This window comes from Meles meles, chromosome 6 (genome assembly GCF_922984935.1).
Source record: "Meles meles chromosome 6, mMelMel3.1 paternal haplotype, whole genome shotgun sequence".
Lineage (NCBI taxonomy): Eukaryota > Metazoa > Chordata > Mammalia > Carnivora > Mustelidae > Meles > Meles meles.
Genome location: NC_060071.1, coordinates 17439883 through 17462155, shown reverse-complemented (window position 1 = coordinate 17462155; position 22273 = coordinate 17439883). Strand labels below are relative to the sequence as shown.

Sequence of the window (22273 nt, the reverse complement as noted above, 5' to 3'; positions counted from 1 at the left end):
CTTTGTCGCATGAGACCAGGGCTTTGTTTCCTTCCTGCTGCCAATGAGTGGGGGAATTTGGGGAAAGCCACCAACTCTCTCTAGGGCTCCGTTTATTCATCTGTAAGATGGTATTATAGAGGTTGAAGGCTCAAGAGTTCCTGATTAGTGATCTGTAACTCCGGAGGCCTGCAGATGGGGTTCAGAAGACGTCTTGCAACTATACACAAACTCTTCGTTAAGGACAGGTCTTCAGAGAAAGGGCCCAGGCTTTATCCGACCTCCTGAGAGACGCAGGGCCTGAAAAGCACCGTGATCAATGTCAGAGGCTCCGCATTTGCATGAATCAGCGCAGGCATCCAGACCGCCCCTCCCCAGCCTAACACTCCCCTCTCCCTCCTCTGAGTGGTGGTGGGTGACTTGGGCCTGCCCAGAGGTTCCAATCGAGGAAGCAGAACCTCAGCGAGGGTTAGCGAAATTAAATCACGCTGAGAAAAGTCGATGTTAGTGAAATTAAGTCACTTGATCTTTAAAAGCATCATAGAATGTCAGTTTCTCATATTCATCGTGCCACGCCCTCCCTCTAGGTAGCTTCTAGTTCTTGCCGTTGGTTTGTTTTTGAGGTCCTTTTCGAGGAGAAGCAGCTTTGGGCATTAGGAGGAGGTAGTTAGATGCCCGGCTGGGGACCCAGGGGTTTGTCATAGAAAGTATTAATCCAGAGTATGACAGGCTGCTGACTGCTGGAGGAGACCTTGCATGGTTTAAAGATGGTTCAGAAGACAGGTAGGATCCTGCTGTACTTGCCTGCCATCGTGGGTATCTGTTCCCACGTTCCTGGAGCTCTGCTGGGCGCTGCAGAGGAGGGCAGCATTGGTACCCTGCAGACCCTGTTGGAGAGAAGGATTCTGTTTCTAGTGGTCTAGCGAACCTGTGAGTTGGGGGGGGGGGGTAGTGTGTGGGCTGGGGTTGGGGGGAAGGGGCACATGGCCCTGGAAGCAGAATGACAAAACGCTTGTCTGGCTCCTTTGGGTGTGGTTTAGGGCCAAGAAGATGCAGCAAGGAAGGAATTAACTGCGAGCGTTTATTGTCGTTTTGATGATGATTATAACAAAAATGGCATGCTTTCCGTAAAACCCTTAACCGGAAGGGAAGGTGCAAGCGCCCCGAGCCCCCTCCTGCTCCTCTCTCTTCAGACTCTTTTTCCTTCCATTAGCTTCCCACAGGTGAGCTTTGCAGATACCACGCACAGCAAAATGTCATGTCCTCGGTCCTTTTAACACATCAGCGTGCAATTTGTGGTTTTTCGTTTACTGTGTCTTGGACGTCTTCCTGTAGCAGAGTGATACTTTGTTTTTAAAATGGATTTGGGTGTAGAAGTAATCCATGAATATATGCTCCTTGCAAAAATGAAAATGGCACATGGCAGAGGGGAAGGTGACGACTGTAACCTGTCCGTCCTCTCCCTGCCCCCGGAGGTAACCACGCCTGACCGCTCAGAGAGTGGCCCTGCAGGTGTTTTCTCCTGCGTGTGTCTGTAGACACCGGTATAAACAGGGGAGGGGTTTGTAGGTAAGAATGGGAAGCACCTGCAGAGTGATACAGACAGCTGTGGTTTTGGGGGCGGGGGGGAAGGTGGAGAGGGAGAGAGAGAGAATCCAAGCAGACTCCATGCACAGTGTAGAGCCGGATGTGGGGCTTGATCTCACAACTTTGAGATCATGATCTGAGCCGAAGTCAAGTGAGACGCTTAACAGACTCAGCCACCCAGGTGCCCCTAGATAGTTAAAAAAAAAAAAAAAAAGGCAAAAACAACAACATAAATATGATCCCTAATTGTCCTGAGCCCTTTTCCTTTTAAATACTCTTTTCTATTAGAATAGTTTTAGATTTACAGATGAGCTGCCGTGACACTACAGAGTTCCTGCCCACCCCTTCACAGCTTCCCCTCCAACATCCCACATGGCCTGGTCCCCTTGCCAGCGTCACTATGTTACTGTTCATTACCTACACTCAGTACTGGACTTGGATCTTGCCAGGGTTTGCCTAGTAATTCTTCTCTTGTCCCGGCATCCCACACAGAACCCTACATTCTGTTTAGTCTCTGTGTCTCCATCAGCATCTCTGGTCTGTGACGGTTTCTCACACTTTCCTCATCCGTGGTGGCTGTGACCGCTCTGAGGAACACTGGGCAGGTGTATGGAGAGTGTCCCTTCATTTGGGTTTGTCCGATGGTTTTCCTGTGGTGAGACTGAGATCATGGGTTTGGGGTGGGAAGACGCTGGAAGTAAAGGGCTTTTCTGCTTCAGCCCGTCCAGAGAACACCCTGTCAGCATGTCTGATCCCCAGGGATGTTATCTCTGACACCCTCCCCCATCCCCGGCTGATGTGGCGTTCACCGGGCTTCTCTCCTAGAAAGGGTGTTTTTTTTTTTGTTTTTTTTTTTTTTCCCATTTTATTTATTTTTTCAGCGTAACAGTATTCATTCTTTTTGCACAACACCCAGTGCTCCATGCAAAACGTGCCCTCCCCATTACCCACCACCTGTTCCCCCAACCTCCCACCCCTGACCCTAGAAAGGGTGTTTTAAAAATCAGCTACATATCGATACTCTGTTCTTTCCGCTCTCTCTGGATTGATCGCTGTAAGGAGGACTTGTAGTTTCTGTGAAAGATGGACATACAGGTTGTGTCCCAGTTTTTGATTTTATAAATAAGATTCCAGGGAATACTTTCTGTCCATTTGCCCCAGCTATGGGAGGGGTGGTCTCGAGAAGCTAGGGACTGGGTCCCAGGCTTTGGGCATTCGGATTTTTGTGTTGATGTTGCCTTCCCGGAATGGTCGTAAATGTGCCATTGACACATTGTCTCATGCCCACCCCCCCCCAGCTTGGTGTTACTAGATTTGCAACATTTTGCTAGTCTGAGAATTTTAAAATGTTTGAGTTCACATTAGTCACAGGAAACGTGTTGATGATGCCCTGGAAGACCGCAATGTCGGAGAGCACAAGGACTAGACTCCGCAGTAACATTTCCTAAGCCTTTATTTCGTACAAAACTCTGAGAGGGGAAAAAAAATTGTGATCTATTCTTGAGGAATCAGAGCCTTCATTTAAAAATCTCTTTTCCCCACGACATCCGCCTAAGATAGTCTCCTAGGGGCTCTGGGTGTTAGTTGGTTAAGCATCTGCCTTTGGTGCAGGTCATGATCTCCAGGTCCTGGGACCGAGCCCTGCGGTGGGCTCCTGGCTCAGCAGGGAGTCTGCTTCTCCCTCTCCCTTCACCTCTTCGCCTGCTCAAGCTCTCTGTATGTCTCTGTCTCAATTGAATAAATAAAATCTTAAAAAAAAAAATTCTCCTTGGGCATAGGCGCCAGGTTTTAAATACAGAAAGCACTCAGTAGATGCTAGCCTGGGTGGGATGCGGGAGTGGTCAAGCCACATGAGAACCTGGGGTCCTTCGTCTCCAGGGTCATTACACTTTGCCAGGGGTTTGGCTCCTGTCTCCTTTGCCCGAGGCACTGACCTCCATAGCGAGCAGGGAGGGGCAGTGGGGCATGTGCAAGCCCGCTCCCTCCCCTCCAGCCGTGTGGCTTGATGCCACGTGAACACCTGCTGCTCAGTGCCCCTTGATCGGCTGTCCAGCAGTGGGGCTGGGACTGGGAGCCCCATGAGGCCCGGTCCAGGAGGAGCGGAAGGCGGCTGGTGTGAGAGGTGCTGGGCCTGGGCTGGAGAGCATTGTCCCTGCCTGTTAGTAGTGTCACCCTGCATGTGGGGGGACAGGCTTTACCACTCTTCTGCAGGGACTTGAGGCTTTGGTTCAGATTTTTTTCCTCCTTTGCAAATAGCTGCACTGGAATCGTGTACTCTGCAGGGCCCCGGGAAGGCTGGTCTGCCCGGCTCCCAAGCACAACTACTGTCCAGTGGCCCTTGCCTCCAGCTGCAGAACACGAAGGATGCTGCCAACCTGGTCCGGGTGCTCTCTGGGGCTGGCTCCCCCCCCCCCCCCGGGGACCACAGAGGCCGGCCTTGTCCGACCGCCACGCATGGGGCTGGCTCTGCCTCCCCAGGGCCTGTTTGTCCCTGCAAGGATGGTCATCTGTTTTCTGCATTTCCCAGCTATCTATGGTAGAAATCGTAAAGGCTGCACCCTGTGTTACCCTAAAGAGGGAAGATGGGAGAAACTCTGGACTCTCTAAGGGAAGGTGCCAGGTGCGGGGCTTCTCCACCGCACCTGTCTTCTCTCTGGCTCCCATCTGAATTGTGTCTGCTCCCCTGTACTGAGGAGCGCTGGCATTTACCCCGTCGCGCTGAACTGCCACACTTCTTTTAGTTTAATTCTGCAAGCTAAAATTCATAATTGTTCTTGTCTCCATGGATGTACCTTTTAAGCAAATTAGCCCGGTAACAGGCTGGGGTGTAAGGGTGCAGGGAAACCGAACTGGGTATCAGGGGGCTACTCAGAGGAGTGTCATCATGCCAGGCTCATCCTCTATGACAGTCCGTCAAGTGGGCGTGTGTCACCCCTTCACTAATGAGAAGGAGCCTTGGGCAGGCTCCAGGGCCCTGACTGTACCACAGGGTGGCTTTGCTAGCATCTGCCACCTTCCTGGAGTGAGTGGGGACAGCTGCATGGCTTCACCCCCCTGCCTCAGGGCCTCTGGCTGCAGGGCCCTGGCCCCGGCACCCCTGAGCCTGCTTGAATGGAAGGCCGGGAGGAGAGGGGGAGGGGGATGCTGATGCTGATGGAGGGAGACGTTGCCCCTCACCGCTCACTTTGTGGTTTAAAGGCAAGAGTTGCTCACACTTGTCCAAGTTCTCCATATAGTGGAGAGTTCCATTGTTCCCTACCTGAATGTGTAAAGAAAAAAAAAAGCACTTCTCAATGGCTCTGGAAGAACAGAGATTTTTCGGTTGGCTGGTAGCTCTCTTAACGTTGTGTGATCTGAATTTCAGCATCAAATAAAGAATGGGTGTGCTAAGGTCGAGGGGGCTGGCTTCTCTGTGACTTGCGGAGGAAAGTTTGACCCGTTTCTGAGTAGAATTGTTACAAAGAGCAACGCGTGGAAGGAAAGGTATTTGAGTGTTAAGATAAAGGTGGGTCCGTGATTTCGTGGGGGGCGCAGAGAGCGATGAGGGGCCGTTGTCTGGTCGAGTTGAAATCCCGTGTTCCAGATTTGCGAGCTCCGTCTCCATCCACCGCGGACACTATCACATGGACAAGAAGAGTTCTTGTACTTGGGTGAGATTGTGTCTTTGGTCTATTTTTGCCCCGTGGTTTGTGAACAACAACAAAAAAAGAATTTGACATTCTGCAGTGGAGTTAGCTTATGGCGATAGTCTATGCTTTTCGGTGGAACACGAGGTCGGAAACATGAACAGTTAACTTCTTCCTTCACCGTCTTGTCCCTTGGTATGTGGATGGGAATACTTGTAAGGCTCTTTTCCTGTGACGGGTCAGAGCTTTGGGCTTGACAGGAGTGTCTACCTTGAGAGCCGTTAAAGGGGTGCCGATGATGGTCAGCAGGTCCTGGGGTGCATGCATGTGGAGAGGGGCTCTCCCACACCCATGCACATGGCTGTGGTGGCATCCTTGCCACCTCGAAGGACCTCCGAAGAAGAATTCTCTGCTCCAGGGTGGTGGGAGGAAATCAAGACTTAAGCCCCAGTTCTGCCCTGCTCCTCCCGTAACAGAGTGACCCTCGTGGGTCATTTGGTTGTTTAGTCTTGGTGTCCTCAGCTGTAAACAGGGCAGACGATACAGCTGCAGAGTTAGCAGTAAATGCAGTCAGGCTTCTGAGATCTTCATAGACCTTTATTACCTCTTTAGGCAGCCCTGCCTGACTTCAAGTAAATCCCACTGTGTGTTCTCCTGGGGAGCCCACAACTGTTCCCCTGTGGGGGTCTGAGTTCTGTGTTCCCCTCCCCCATCAGGGTCACATAGGACCCTGTAGCCAGGAGAGGGATTTCTGGTGCCTGCTCCTTCCTGGTGTCACGTGGATATTCTCCCTTTTGGTCTCATCTCTTTTCAACTATGGAGACAGAAACCCAGTTTGGGGGAGCACTCCTCTGGCCCCTTACTCTCTGCTAAGTCTCCCTTAGTACAGTCTAAGACCACCTGACTTTTTCTTTCTTTCTTTTTTTTTTTTTTTTGGCAGCTACAACGCCCCATCATCACATGCAGAAATTATATCCAATTAAATCTCCCGAGTCTTTTTCACACCTCCTACATTTGTGCATTTCTTTTTTTTGCACCCAAGTGTCCAAATAACATTATTTCCTCTCGATTGCAATTCCAATCTGTTGATCTTTTTAGCTCTTGACTCTGTCATCCAATGTATTTGCCATCTCTCCTAGAAACTTGGCATCCTTGAATTAGATAAACATTTTATGTGTGCTGTCATTCAAGTAATTGATAAAAATGTTGAAACATACAGGACACAGAAAGAGCCCCGTGACCTTCTACTAGAGACCTTCTTTGGGCCATTCATTCATCAGCACTTTGGAGGGTGAACTGCACATTTATCCAGCTTGTCTAGTGTAGCTCATCAAGGGTGTGATGAGATTTTAACAAGGCACTATAGATCAAGTCTAGTGTCCCCACAATCTACCAATTTAAAAAAAAATCCTAAGGAAAAAAAAATCCAAAAAAATCATAAGTCCTTGTGGGTTAGGATGGCTTAAGGCTTATGACCCATGCCTTCACGCTACAGCAGTGGGTTTCCTTTATTCTGACTTTGGTTAGTAAGACTGCTGGAGTGCAGTGGGGAATGTTGCTACTGGGTCGCTTGGGTTTGGGGCTATTATCTGGAGCAGGGTGGGATTGAGCGAGAGGTGTTTAACTGATCTTTTAGGGGGAGGTCTGGGAGGGAATGGTTCAGGATATCCTCTCCTGTCAGGACAGAGAGAGTGGCTGGTGGGTGGACGCCCCCACGGCATGGATGAAGAACAAATGCAGAGAGTACATGGTCTTGGTAGAAATTGCAGCATACCTCAGTAAAGGAGGCAGGGATGCATCGGCCTCCAGATACCTGGGTAAGAACAGAGTGGAAAAAATACCTCTCTGGAGGTTTGGAGCCAAATAATAAATGCAGATATGATAGAGGGTACAAAGACCTTCGCAAGAGTGGGAGTGGTAATGGGAGGGGGTGGCGTGGACAGGCTGGAGTGTGATTCCCCCTTGTCATGCTTCCTCTACCGCATCTTACAAGGCAAAGAGCTGCTTGGGGCTACAGCTGTATCTGGCCATAAGATACAACTTGCCGACACCCAGAGCTAGAAGATTGAGCAAATGAAGCAAGGAGGATCTGCCTTTGGGTTGTATCAGATCATGAGGGTCAGACACAGGCTCATTTGCAGAGGTGGTGACTTGCATGGGGGTTTTAGCTTCTGCCTACTCCCTAGGGAGGGGCACGTGGGCGCCCATCTGTGTGACCACTTACACCTGCCGTACATGCTCAGAGCCCTTTTCCCTGGGGAGTCTGTGCAGGACTCTTGCTGAGACCTGCTCTTTGTGTCCTGGGGTCTGGCTGAGTGGGGTGCCACCCCACAGCCATGCCTGGCCTGGAGGCAGAGTTCTGAATGCCCTGCCTGTCGGGGAGCCTGCTTTCCTTCTTGCTGGGCTCTCCTTGGGCCTCCCTGGTGGATGGGCAGCACGGCCTGTCTTTAGCTGTCCGTTTACAGTTGTGTGACCCACACGAGGGGCAGAATAAAATGCGGTGAAAGTTTTCCCTTCTTCTTGAAAGAAAAAAAGTGTGGTCAAATACACATAACATGAAATTCACTCTCTTAACCAGTTTTCAGTATACAGTCCTGTTAAGTACATTCTTGTTGTGGCACAGCCAATCTCCAGAACTCTGTCCACCTGGAAAAGATGAGACCCTGCACCCATTAACCAACAACTCCCCGTCCCTGCTCCTCACGCCCTGCACGTGCCATTCTGTTTTCCAGCTCTGTGAATTGGACCACTGTCGCTAGTGGAATCATACAGTATTTGTACTTCTGTCCTGGCTAATTTCACTCAACAAGGGTTCCTCAGGGTTCCTTTATGCTGTAGCAGGTGTCTGAAGTTCCTTCCTTTTTAAGGCCAAATAATATTCCCATGTATGAATAGACCACATTTTGTGTGTCCGTCCGTTCATCAGTGGACACTTGAGTTGCTTCCTCCTTTCGGCCCTTGGGAATGATGCTATGGACATGGTGTGCAGTCCTCTCTATTTTTGTTTAGTTACTGACCACTGCCAGGATGACCACTCCCAAAGTCCTTACTTTTATGGTATTCATGCCCAGGCTCCTCTATGGTTGAGAACAACCCTTTGTGAGGGCTGAGCCCATGCATCTGTCTGCGGTTTTCCCTGTTGGTTTCTTCAGCACCTTCTGTTCCAGGCGCTGTTCCCTTTGCCCTTCTCCAGCGGCCACGCTTTGCTTCTCTTCCTGCTCTCCTCGGACCTCTCCCTCCCCTTTCTTCTCCGCTGCTTCAGTCCCTGCCGCCCCCTCCCCCAGTTTCATGTGGCCCTGGCTGCCATCAGCAGCTCCTGGTGTGTGTTCCTTTTGATGAGACTTGCTTGTCCCAGGACAGCTGTCTCTGGGCATCAGAGATCTGGTGTCCTGTCATGTTTCGTGTGATGGCTGTTTGCTGTAGGTATGTGTTGACTCTTGGGCCATGCAGCAGGGGCGGCTGAGTGTGCATCAGGCCCATGGTGCTGATTCCATTCGGGTGGCGGCAGGTGAACCTGGGAGTCTGCGTTAGAGACACGGGGTGTGCCGGCTTTAGGGCCCCGCCAGAACAAGCCGCTCCAGGAGGGCAGGAATAATATGTTGATTTTGTTCCCTGCTGACTTCCGAGCCCCGGGGAAGTATATATCTGAACGCTGTAGGTGTTTATCAGTATTTGCGGGAGGACTAAATAAATGTAGTCCCAAACCTGCGTCTGAATTGTGGGGAAACTGAGGCACAGAGCAAGGAAGCGGCTGACCTCAGGCCAAGTGGCAGGGCGTCCCCTCGCCTCTGACAAAGGCCCCAACAATTCCAGAGACTGACCTTTCACACCAGATCCATGAAGACGTGCAGCCCGGTGCAGGGGGAGCAGAGGAGGGGGACTCAGACCCCGGTAATGAGTTTGTGTAGATAACGGGCTAATTGCAAGGGTACGGGTCACTTGAGGTAACTGGAACATTTTATAATATTTTTGAAATGAGGATGTGAACTGGAATGATGTAACGCGTTCTATAAAAGCCAGTGAGGTAGGATGGGGGCCACAGGGCTGACTTTTATTTGGAAGGTTAGCCTGGTTCTGAGCAGAAAACCCAAAGTCCAGAGAGAGGGGAGAAGGCGGCAGGAGGAGCCTGTATTTTCCAGGTCAGGCTGCAGCTTCTGGGCTTGCCTCCTCCAGCCCCCGGGGACCCACAGCGCCATTCGCTGGCTGCACAGATTCCGTTTGGTGGTTCAGGGTGCTGTCTGGTCTGCACTTGGCTGCCTGGTGGTGGTGCTCCCCTGGGAGGCCTGGCAGTGAAGCCTGATGCTGGCTCCCACTGGGCCCATGGGGGGCTGAGTGGCTGGTAGTGGGTGGGGGGTGTAACCAAGGGAGTCTAGTCATCGTGTGCCCTTTCATCAAAAAGGCAACCAGCTGGGGCGCCTGGGGGGCTCAGTTGGTTAAGCATCTGCCTTCTGCTCAGATCATGATCTCAGAGTCCTGGGATCGAGCCCCGTGTCAGGCTCCAGGCTCCCTGCTCAGCAGGTAGTCTGCTTCTCCCTCTCCCTACACCCCTTTAACCCTCCACTCTCTCTCTCTTTCTCAAATAAATAAATATTTTTTAAAGATTTTATTTATTTGACACACAGAGAAAGATCACAAGCAGGTAGAGAGGCAGGCAGGTTTGGGGTGGGGATGGGGGAAGCAGGCCCCCTGGTGAGCAGAGAGCCGGATGCTGGGCTCGATTCCAGGACCCCGAGATCATGACCTGGGCCAAAGGCAGAGGCTTAACCCTCTGAGCCACCCAGGCGCCCCTAAGTAAAATATTTTTTAAAAAGGAACCAACCATTGGGACTGGGAATAGTTACAAAGGATTCAGGGCTCTTATAAATAAAGATGATTTAAAATATAGGGGCTTAGAATATTGGACTTTCGATATTTTAAGATCAGAAAGGAGTTTGGAATCACCACGAAAGCAGGCAAAGTTGTTTTCATGAAGACCCAGGAAAATAGGTGTTGTTCTTCCATCGGAGCCAAGACGGCTTCGTTCTATACCCATCTCTGAAGTTCCAGATGCTTTATGTGATGGGGACACTGGGGCTTATGTTCCCTCCAGTCTTTGAAGTATTTCCCAGTGAAGTTTCCATTTCTTCATTGGAGAGGCAGGATGTAAACATCTCAGCCCGCCTTATGAATTCTTTGCTACATTGTAGCACTCTGTTAACGCTCTGGAGCCTTCAGGGCTACTTCTCAGGTGTGAATGGGTTTTTAGATGATATTTATATGTGTGATAGAGATGGCTCTTCTGCGGGCCAGTGGAAGACAATTTGAGCCTTGAAAAATACACTTCGTTTTTAATTTGTTTGGAAACTCACCTGCACCACGCAATCCCTTGCATTCTTAGGACTGTCCTTAGCTGTGGAGCGTTTGTCAGGTGGTAGGGACTTCTTGCCTGGCTAGTAACGTATCAATTACATATACAATGTAAATACATTCTCCTTGACACATGAAGATAAAAAAGGCTTAACATGAATTGTGTCTGTTTACACTTACATAGAAAATTCTACTCTAACAAACTCTGGAATATCCATAGTGTTTGTTATCACAACATTCCCCCCCCCCCCCCCAGCTTTCTGATTTTTTGGTTCCTTGCGGGCAGGAAAGGAGTAGGCAGGGACAAAGCCATGCCTCCCCTTCCCTGAGTGCCCAGGGGCTAGGGGCTGGGGATCCAGCAGCCAGAGGTGGACAGCCCCTCCCTCTGCCTGACACCCTGCCCCCTTGCCTTTCCTGGCAAGACCCTGCTCATTTTTCAGACCATCCTCAGGGATCCCCTCCTCTGAGACGGCTTCCTGACCTCCCTAGAGATAGGGAGTCATGGGCCCCCGTCTTCATGGTCCCGCAGCCCTGCTCACTGACCTGTTAAAACTTTTACCTCACTTAATTTGGCCCTTGCTGAGGAGAGAGGTGGTTGCTCTGTCTCCTTGTCCAAAATTCACATGAATTTTGGATTCACATGAATACACATGAATCCTCTCCTAACCTCTTAAACGAGTGTGGCTTTCACAGAGTCCAGAGTTTTTACAGTACTAACTTACTGGTTCCAATGAATTCATTTTATGGGACGTAAAGAACTTGTATAGAGGGCCAATGTCAGGGTTGGGGGAGGGAATGGTTATGTTGTATTGAACTTTACCACCAAGAACCAGAGGTGACAACTGGTTGACTATCGTTTTACTCATTCTGCCTACAGACCTGTAGTAAAATGCTAATGATGCTTCCCGATGTCTTTTATTTCCATCTGTGAGTTAAGACTGCCTCATATTTTCAAGAAGAGTTGATTAGATTTAAAAACATTTTTATTTAGGTAACTACCTCTGATCATCTTTCATGGAATTGGGTGTCAGAAGGCTAATCAACAAATTTGTTCATTTCCCCCTTTGTTGTGTGTTGTTAATATTTAATTTGGGGCAATGGAATGGTTGGCTGTTTTGAAGGAATGTTTAATTTATGTAGTAACATTGCTTAAAGCTCAGTGCTGGCCACAGGAACACAAAAGCATGCCTCTGATCTTGAGGACAGCTTTCTTGGGTACCTGTGTGAACAGCCCATTTTTCAGTCTTTGGAAGGGTACCTCACCTCTTGGGGGCAGGAGCCCGTAAATGGCACTGAGGACTTGGACCCATCCCGTTTCTCCTTTTCAGAACACAAGACTGTGTTTAGCATAGAGCATATTCTAAAGCCGTTACTGAATTCCTTCTATAGCTTTTGTATATCCTTAGAAACGCAGCTTTTCTTTGGGGGGTTTTCTTAGGCAACTGCTTGTTATTAACCCTTCTCGTAGTAGCAGGTCTTAGGAATTTATTTCCCAAATATGTATAGTTTGTTTATTCCATTCACTTAAGTCCCTAGAGCAGAAATTCTACCTTTTGATGTTTTAAAAAATATGTAGGAATTTATTGGGAGCAGTGTCCTTTCAACTGAAAGACTTAATTTAAAAACATCTTATTTTAGGGGCATCTGGGTGGCACCTTCGGCTCAGGTCACGATCTCAGGGTCCTGGGATTGGGCCCCGCATTGGGCTCTCTGCTCGGCAGGGAGTCTTCTTCCCTCTCTCTCTCTGCCTGCCTCTCTCTGTCTACTTGTGATCTCTGTCTGTCAAATAAATAAAATCTTTAAAAAAAAATCTTATTTTGGGGGAAGTGATTTCTACCTCCCAGGCCCTCACCTGCCTGCCTGCCTGCTTGCCTCCAAGGGGGCTTGGCTTGGGTACCAGGCCACCCTGCACCTCCCATCCTCATCCCTTCCCGGGCCCTCTGCTCCTGCACTGGCGGTCCTCCATCTGTTTCAGTTCTGCCGTTCCTGTTCGCTGGCTTTGGGCTTGCTGCCCAGGCCCGCTGGCCCTACCTTCCAGTGTGTTCTTTCCCTCTGCTTCCTGTTTGCCTTCATCTCCATAAGCTTCGATGATTTTTTGAGGGCCGGCCTGAGAGTTCCCATTCCAGTGCCTTCCTTCAAGTCGAGTTTTGGGTTATCTGTTGCTTTGAAAAGGGAGAAGCAGTGTTTTGCAATTTCCTTTTAATCATCAGTGAGTAGTAGCAAGGGTGTGTCTCTCTCTCTCTCTCATGGCTGCGTGGAGTATTTACTCCCTCGGAGCTTGTATCATTTCACAGCACCAATGAAGCATGTTGTATTCTCTTTCCTGTTTGTGGCTTGTGCCTTTTGAACGCTGTGTTATCATTCCTGGTCCAGCTGGGTTTTCTTTTTTCTGTTCCTATCACAAAATACCCCAAAGGCCGACAGTATCACGAACAGAATCCAAAACAGCTGGTGACCGGGTCCTGCCTTGCACTTTGTGGCTTGGGCTTGTCTTCTCTTCAGGAGTAAGTGGTTAGTTTCTTCCTCCTTTTTTTTTTTTTCTTCTTTTCTTCTGCAAATGGGGGGAGCGTGTCCCACGGGGAGACGGTTCTTTCACTTGAAGAATCTGTCCATTCCAGCTCTGTTGTGCGGCTCGTTAACTGAGGGGTCTACACAGGCGGGGAACGGGAGGCAGAGGGAAGCTGACTCTTTCCTAGGGTCTGTTTCAATGACAGTATGAAAGGTTGGCAAACCTTGGTTAGGAGTCTTCATGCTCTTTTGCTGGGTCCTGAATTTTCTGGTCCGTGGGAAAGGATAGCAAACAAACGGTTGCCTAACACTTTACGGTATGATCAGACACATACTGGAGGCAACACTAGATGCCCTCCAAGCACTCCTCTACATGTACAAACGTTCATCATTTCAGAGCTAACTAATACACTTAATTGATGTAATTAACTAATACACTTAATTGATGATGATCAGAAGGACTGCAGAACTTTAGGTTGGGCTTAGGAAAACACAAATGGTATAAAAGCAAAAAAAAAAAAAAAAAAAAAAAAGACTTCCGTGATGAGTCCCTGACCTGAAGCTATCATTGGGTGGTATTCCCTGGTTCTGAGAGCGCTCTGGTGGCAAATACCTGAGAGGCTTTGTTCTCTCTGTTCCACTTTAGGTTCCCCGTGGCCCCGGTCGGGCAGCCCATCTTCCCGGAAGCTGCTGTATGCCCGGATGTTGGGAGACAGGGAGACAGGCAGAACGCAAACAGTACAGAGCCTCTAATTTCAGTGAGGTTCATAGACAGCGATCACTCAACTAGTATGTCCTTGCAGGTCCCGACTGTTGTCACACATGAAAAGTGCTATAAAAATGGTAAAAATAGGGAAATGGGGGGGGGAAGGCAGTTGAGGGGGACCCTCAAAGCTCTGATGAGATGACGTGAGAATGGAGAGCCACAGGATGAGAATGGGGTGGGGGGCATCCGTGTGACCGGGGAGCAGCCCAGTCAGCAGGGGATGAGGAGGAAGGAGCTTGGTGCTGCAGCGTGTGAGGCAAGAGCATTCCAGCAGCTGAGGTAGAAGTTGACATGGATGAGCCCCTGTGGAGTGGTGCCCCTGTGGAGTGGTGCCGGGGCAGCGACGGACTGGGGGACGGAGGCTGGACCATGGGGAGGGTGTTGCTCTAGACGAGGCTGGAGATGACATTGGCTTGGATCAAGGTTAGAACAGTGGAGAGAGGCAGATGTGGAACAGTCCATTCATTCCACATGTGAATTAGTGGTGTGAACACCAGGCACCAAGTACTGCTTCAGACCCTGGGGGCATCACTGGGGCGGGCGGATGGACAGTAATTCCCCCTCCTCCTGGAGCCGCCACTGCAGGGGGAGAGATCAGAGGGAGAGACCCCGGGGTGAGAAGAGGGCCCGAGGAGGGCAGACATGCACTAGGAGGGAAGCGAACAGGACGGTCGAGGAACAGTGGCCTGAAGAAGTGGGGTGTCGTGGTGGGCAGGACGCCCCAGTTCCCCATAGGCTTGGGAACTGGTGCCAAGAAGACCATTTTTTTCAGCTTCTCTGAGATATTACTTGCATTAATGTATGTAAGTTTAAGGTGTACAGTGTGATAATTAGACACGTGTATACATTGCAAAATGATTACCACGATACAGTTAGTAAACACGTCCATCCTCCTACATCAGTGTAATTGGTGTGTGCGTGTGGAGGTAACATTTAAGATCGACTCCTCTAACAACTTCCAAGAATCCCGTATTGTCAGTTCTAGTCTCCACGCTGTGCCGGCGATCTCTACATCTTATTTATCTTCGAGCTAAGAGTCTGTGCCCTCTGACCAACAGCTCCCCATTCCCCCCACCTCCCAGCTCCTGACAAACTACCATTCTAGCTCATCTTTTCTATGCATTTGGCTTTTTTCGATTCTACGTGTATGTGAGAACATAAAGTGTGTGTCTCTGTGTTGGACGCCACAGTTAGCCCAAGGCCCAAGAGGGGACTGGGCATGTACAGCGTAAGGGGAGACAAGCATCAGGAATGACCCTTTGATTTTTGACACGTGCAATTCAGAGAATGGGAATGCCACCCACTGAGCTATGCGAGCGCCAGAGGTGGATTTTGTCGGGGGAAGGGAATGAGTTACTAGACACCAAAATGGAGACGTTGAGTAGGCAGATGGGTGTGAACTCTGGAGCTGCCCCCAAGGATATGCAGTTGACAGTCATGCAGTGTGTGGGTGGCACAGAAGGCCACTCGTCCACGTGAGAGGACAGAGAGGGGGAGGCTGAGGCCAGAGGGCAGCATTTAGAGGTCAGATGGGAGAAGAGAGGTGAAGGGGTGAGTGGAATCAGAGAGGCCTTGGGAAGGAGGCGATGTCAAGTGGCTAAAAGGGTCAAGTCACAGGAGGACAGGGACCCGTCATTGGCTTTGATAACGTCATCAGGGGCTCCGCAAAGAGTGGTTCAGTATCATGATTGGGGCAGAAGCTTCATCAGAGTGGTTTGGGGGTGACCCGTTGGTGAGGATGCTGAGAGCTGGGGCACTCCAGAAACCATATGTCAAGTTCCACTTCTCCACATCTGCTTCCTCACCTTCAAAGTGGTGATGATACTACGTCGTGTGAGATACTATTGAAAGTCTCACATAAGGCGAAACAAAGCTTCCTTCACAGCCTTTGTCTGGCATGGAATGTTCTCAGACATTCTCAGAGCGCTGGTTTCTCCCATTCTCTTCTCCGTTGTAGAGGCTTCATTTTCTCATCAGTGAAAGAAGGCAGTTGGACCAAGTGAGGTGTCAGGTTCTAGGTTCCCAAGCCTTGCCCACTCCTCAGCTCATGGGTCTCCTGGACCCCGTCCCCTGCCGTTCTCTGACCAGTTTTGTGTCTATGGCTCTAAGCCCCACTGGACGTCTCTCCCCTTTCCCTCACCTGCTCCACTTCGATTCTGTCTTATACCAGAATATTCTTCCCAAGAAAGGCCTCCTTTGGACTTCTCTTTCACTCTGAAGTCTTGAGAGGGGCCTCATTCCTGAGATGAAAGTTTCCATCCCCACCTGTGACCTTTTATGAATTGGACTCTACTGAACTCATTTCCTCTGCTCTTCTCTACACCCCTAGCCATCAGCATCGCTGGCCCTTGAGTGTATCTTGTTCTCCCTTTTCTCTGGCCTCTGGAATGTTGATACCCAGTTTTATTTTTTTTTAATAATTTTTATTTATTTATTTGAGAGAGAGAGCAAGCACGAGATGGGGGAGGGTCAGAGGGAGAAGCAGACTCCCCACCAACCAGGGAACCGGATGTGGGGCTCGATCCTAGGACCCTGGGATCATGACCTGAGCCGAAGGCAGACACTTAATTGACTGAGCCACCCAGGTGCCCCTTAATACTCAGTTTTAAATCCTATAGGAGACATAGCTTTCCTGGGCACTCCAGTAGAAAGGACCTTCTCTACAGGAAGCTCCAAGGCTACCCCATCTGTCCTGCTTAGTTCCATTCCCATCTACAGTGGATTTACACTGTGTACATCACTGACCACCTTCTGCCTCATATGACAATTGTTTGTCATGGGTCTTAGCTTGTGGCCTTCACCGTGAGCCTCCTCAGAGGGCAGACACGGCTTCTTTGACTCTCTTATAGCGTCCTACATGTTGAGTGCTCCAAAAATTAATGAATTACATCCATCAGAAAACTTGACTCCATCTGAGAAGCTTTAATGGAAGGCTTGGGATTATTAAATCGTAAGAAAGGATATTAACCAAGGTTTGTGTCTGTGGGTCTGTGTACATGTCTAGTATTTTAAAAATAAAGTCTCCAGTATCGAGGCTGTTGTACCAAAAGCCCTTCAGATCTGCAGATGTCTTGGTCCAGCAATTCTACACCTAGGGATTTATCCCAAGAAAATAGTCTTGGACATTTGCCGAGAATATTCACTGGAGTGGTGTTTATGATGTGAAAAACTGGAGATAAACTAAATATCCAAAGATAGGGGATTGGTTTAAGAAAAATAAAAGAACAGGGGCACCTGGGTGGCTCAGTGGTTTAAACCTCTGCCTTCGGCTCGGGTCATGATCTCAGGGTCCTGGGATCGAGCCCCGCATCAGGCTCTCTGCTCAGTGAGGAGCCTGTTTCTCCCTCTCTCTCTGCCTGCCTCTCTGCCTACTTGTGACCTCTCTCTCTGTCAAATAAATAAATAAAATATTAAAAAAAAAAAATAAAAGAACAGGGGTGCCTGGGTGGCTCAGTTGTTGAGCATCTGACTCTTGGTCTCAGCTCGGGTCATGATCTTGGGGTCTTGGGATCGAGCCCCACATCAGACTCTGAGCTCAGTGTGAAATCAGCTGGAGATGATCTGCTTTCCCCTCTCCCTCTGCTTCTCCCTCTGCTCATGCTCTTTCTCTCTCTCTCTCTCTCTCAAATGAATAAATAAAAAAATAAAATAACTCATGGTGCATATTCGTACCCTAAATTACTGTCTCCTTCAAGTGGTAACATAGAAGGACATCTATTGACTCGGTGAAATGTTCATATTAAGTGCAGGAAGGAAATCTTTTCTGATTTCCTTTACCTTAATTAAATTACTTCTGGAGAAAGGATCACTGGTATAGGCACTGGTAATAGTGATTATCTTTGGATGTGGAGATACAGATGATTTTTACTGTCTTTCTGCCATCTTTTGCAAAACTTTCTTTTTTTTTAAGATTTTATTTATTTATTTGACAGAGATCACAAGTAGGCAGAGAGGCAGGCAGAGAGAGAGAGAGAGAGAGAGAGAGAGAGGAACAAAGCAGGCTCCTTGCTGGGCAGAGAGCATGATATGGGGCTCGATCCCAGAACCCTGGGATCATGACCTGAGCCGAAGGCAGAGGCTTAACCCACTGAGCCACCCAGGTGCCCCCCAAAACTTTCTATAGGAAGCTCGTTTTCTTGCTTAAAAAATATTTTTTTGAAATTAGGATGGCATACCTCTTTTATCCATAGAAATCACACGTTCTTGCCTCTCTGTTGAGTTAGGCTTTGTATCATTTTCATACAGTATTGGGGAAGAACACCAGGCCACCTGACCCATGTTAGATGGTAGCAAGAAATGTGAGAACTTGCTTCTTTCGGTCCTTGCTTTGTAGGTCACGGTGACTGTTCTCCCGCGCAGACTTCATGCTTGGGGTCTTTGCGGCTGGCTGCAGTAGTAGGTTGTTGTTCTGTGGCTTCTGAGCTGTTTGTTCAGACTTTGGGCACCGGGGCTGTGCAGGAGGCACGAGGGGTGGGCTGTGCAGCCTGGCAGGTGCAGAGCTTTGACTGTGCGACCTTGACTCTCATCTGTGCTCCTGTGTGACCCTGGGCTCTAAGCTGTGGTTTGTATATAAGCAGGGTGGGGATGACCCTCTCCACAGTCCCTGAGGATGTTGCACGACATCTGGCCCAGTGCAGACGCTCTGTGAATGGCCGCAGACAGCCCATACCTAATGTTAGTCCCTGGCGAAGAATGGGTCTTCTTGCCTTAATCGTCATGATATAGGTGTCCTGAAAAATGGGCCATATCGTGAGTGGGAAATAGTTCAGAAAACGATTTCCTTGTAACTCAGACGTGTCTCGCCCTTGCCCTCTTGTCTCCCTCAGTCTGCGGGCCGGGCATCGACATCCGCAATGACTATCAACAGCTGAAGCGCCTGGAGAACTGCACGGTGATTGAAGGCTACCTCCACATCCTACTCATCTCCAAGGCAGAAGACTACCGCAGCTACCGCTTCCCCAAGCTCACGGTCATCACCGAGTACCTGCTGCTGTTCCGCGTGGCTGGCCTCGAGAGCCTTGGGGACCTCTTCCCCAACCTCACAGTCATCCGCGGCTGGAAACTCTTCTACAACTATGCCCTGGTCATCTTTGAGATGACCAATCTCAAGGATATCGGACTTTACAATCTGAGGAACATCACCCGGGGGGCCATCAGGATTGAGAAGAATGCCGACCTCTGTTACCTCTCCACGGTGGACTGGTCCCTGATCCTGGATGCGGTGTCCAATAACTACATCGTGGGGAACAAGCCCCCGAAGGAATGCGGGGACCTGTGTCCGGGGACGATGGAGGAGAAGCCCTTGTGCGAGAAGACGACCATCAACAACGAGTACAACTATCGCTGCTGGACCACCAACCGCTGCCAGAAAAGTAAGGAGATGCTGTTGCGGCTTTCCCTCTGCTTCTCTTTCCCCCTCCTGCTCTCCCTCGCCTCCCTCCTCTTCTGAGCGCTGGCAGCTTCCGCTGGGGGTTCTGCGGGGAGGGTGTGGTTGTGTCACACTGAGGAGGAGGCCACCTGCTGAGCGCAGGCAGGGGTCTTGGCTGGCTTCCTTTTGCATCTGAGAACTTGAGAACTTGGGGAATGCAGGACCCCATCATGGCTGCTGTCAAGAGCATCCCAGTCGTGTCCTAGAAATAATCCAGCACCTTCAGGGCCAGAAGCGTGCTGACCTCGAGCTTTGGATTCTAGTGAGAAAGGTGACCTGGTATGCTTCAGAGGTCCCCAGGCCCCAGCAGTCGGAGATTGCTTATGCATCGACTGGGTTCATCCTTTGTGGGAAAAGACAGACTTGGCTGTGGTGGGACTTCCTTAGGAGGACTCTACTTGGAATCATGGTTGAATAAAGGGAAAGTCAAAATTCAATTCACGTCTTGTGAAAGTGGGGACTTGCGCCCCATGCTTGGTCCCCAGGGATGGTCACAAGGCTTAGGTGTGCCTGTTTATGGTGGAGCACCTCGCCGAGGTGGGAGAGCCCTGGACCCGTCCCCGGGAATCCCAGATTCAGGTCGTACTTGCAAGGAGCTGTGTAGTGGGCGGACTCCTACGCCCTGGGCTTCCATTTCCTTTTTTCCCTACCTTTTCCTCCCCAGAGAATTGTGCAGATCTTCTGAAATCGCCTAGTAAAAGAATTTTGAAATGTGTTCATGGCGCTCTGGGTTCGGGGGTGATATTTTGAAGCTGCTTCTTTATCAGGAACATGCTTTATTCTTCTCTTAAGTATAACCAGACTCTTGAGTTATTGTGATCAATTACCTGGAGACCCAGGTTGTTTGCTATTAGAAGGCAAGTCTGGGCCTTTGCCTCGTTGATTTCAGCAATGTTCAGGTATGTTGGCTGGGAAGGTTCCTCTCCCTGGTGTGGAAGTCAGTGAGGTAGCTATAAATAGCTATTATTTAATGGTTGGCCCAGTTAAAAACCGAGGAGCTCATGTGTTCTAGCTGGTCATGAAGAGCCAAGGAATCCCAAACTGGTAGGCTTGCCTAAACCATGAAGTGTATAAAATAAACAAATCGAAGGCCAGACCCCACAGGTAGCTGTTCTTTTTGTTCCCAGTCCAGCCAGGGTGGAAGCCGGGAAAGGGAAGGTTTCTTTGGCCCAGAACACACGTTTACGCTATCAATCCACCCGTGTGTCCGTGAACATCTGATTCATAAGGGAGGGGGTCTCGTTGGCTGTAAACAGGACGTTGGATAGCCGAGAACGCCATCAGGCTTCTTGAAGAGTCCCTGTCGGCTGGGGTTGGAGGAAGGTACGCCTCTGATGTCCCATTTGTGATTGATTAAAACTGTACCCTACCCTTAGGTTACTCACTGGTTTTGAGAAAACAGCAAAAATACCTTTTTAAGGAGTCTTGACATTTTAAAATTTTGTTTTAAAAGAAAACGGCATCATTAGGGGAGGCATCCTGTGTGGTGGGAAGGGGTTGGGTGCCATCTAAGGGGCCCAGGTGACCTTGGACCAGCCAGTCCTTCTGGGCTGTAGTTGGGCATCATCAGAACATTTCTTAGGCCAGTCCCATGTTATTCCTTTGTGACAACCAAACGTGCACAAAACTGCTTTGAAAACTCATCAGCTCTGTACAAAAGGGAGATGTTATTTAAAAAGTCATTAGGTGGGCACTTGTTCAGTGATCCATTTGGTATCTACTCTGGGGTTGCTGTGGACTTTGGCTGTTTTTGACCAGCAGGTTGTTGCAGAAGCCGGGAACAGGGGAGAATTGTGGGTCCAGGTCTGGTAGCAAGTAATTTAAGTGGCCTGGCCCTCTGTTTTTTTGTTTTTTGTTTTTTATTTTTTTTCAATCTGGAGAGATCCTGCCTTTCTCATAGGGATTATTTAAAAAGAAAGTATTAAAAAAAAAAAGGAAAAATACCAAAACAAAAAAACAAAACAAAACAAAAACCAATGGGGTTAGAAACTGGGCCTTGGTGCTGGTGCGGCTGATTCTGACAGGCCTGTTGGCTGGACCCCTGCTTGCCCAAGGCCATACCCTGCAGCCTTCTCCCCTGCCAGTTGTCTCAGTCCGGCTGAACGTCTTTCTGAGATTTTAGGAGGGCTTATTTATTGAAAATCATGAACAGCATTCGAGGAAACTGTCTTCCCTCTATCTTGGGCTTTGAGGAAAACTCCAGCATAGGCAGGTTTCTCTGACATTTTCCCATTGAACTGGAACTCTCCCTTTGCATAGAGTCCCTTGAGACCTGTGCTGTGCGGTGTGACAGCCGCTAGCCCCATGTGGCTGATCGCATGCCTGAACTGTCGTCCGGTGTGAACGGAGACTCGCTTGAAGTATAAAATACACTGGGTTTCAAAGACGTAGTATGAGGGGAGAAGAAGTAAGGTTATCACCTTCATAGTTCGTAATGTATTGACTCTGTGTCGAAATGATAATATTTTGGACCTGTAGGTTAAGTAAACTATGTTATTAAATTAATTTCACCTGTTTCTATAGTTTTTCACATGGTTACTAGAGCATTTGAAATGACAGGTGGGGCTTCCATTCTCTTCAGAGTACTCTCTCTATGGCCATGCATTCTCCTCCCCCCCAGCCCCTCCCCATCGTGTCTGTGGCTGAGCACTGCCGTGCTGTGGTATTCCTACTCCTCTCCAGCAGGATGCCGACGAACCGTTCAAGGAGCCAGGTGAAGGGCATTGAGTCTGGACAGCCTGTCATCTACCGGGAAGTCAACACGAGCGTTAAGGTGGCCATTGAAAACGATGAAGTGTGGCAGAATCCCATTGAGCTGTTCTTCACAGGGCTGCCTAGGGAGGGAGGGAGAGCATCTGGAGAGCTACGTCGAATCAAGGATGTGTGTGAAATTTTTGACATCACGGAGAAACACTCAATTATGGAGTGCCGATACGCGGTTTCTACTTGACTCTCTCCCTTAAACTCCTTCTTTTCTCTCATGACTGTGGCAGGCAGCTTCATGGACAGCCCCATTAAGGAAACGATGACTTT

At 49.4% G+C, this 22273-nt stretch overlaps 1 protein-coding gene across 1 annotated transcript in view; it reads left to right on the top strand.

Annotated features, from left to right (window-relative positions):
* The window catches only part of IGF1R (insulin like growth factor 1 receptor), a 303997-nt gene that overhangs the window by 35848 nt on the left and 245876 nt on the right, over nt 1–22273 (top strand). Inside the window, exon 2 of the mRNA XM_046008028.1 lies at nt 18639–19184. Coding sequence (XP_045863984.1) covers nt 18639–19184 — 546 coding nt within the window. The remainder of the gene's footprint in view (nt 1–18638; nt 19185–22273) is intronic.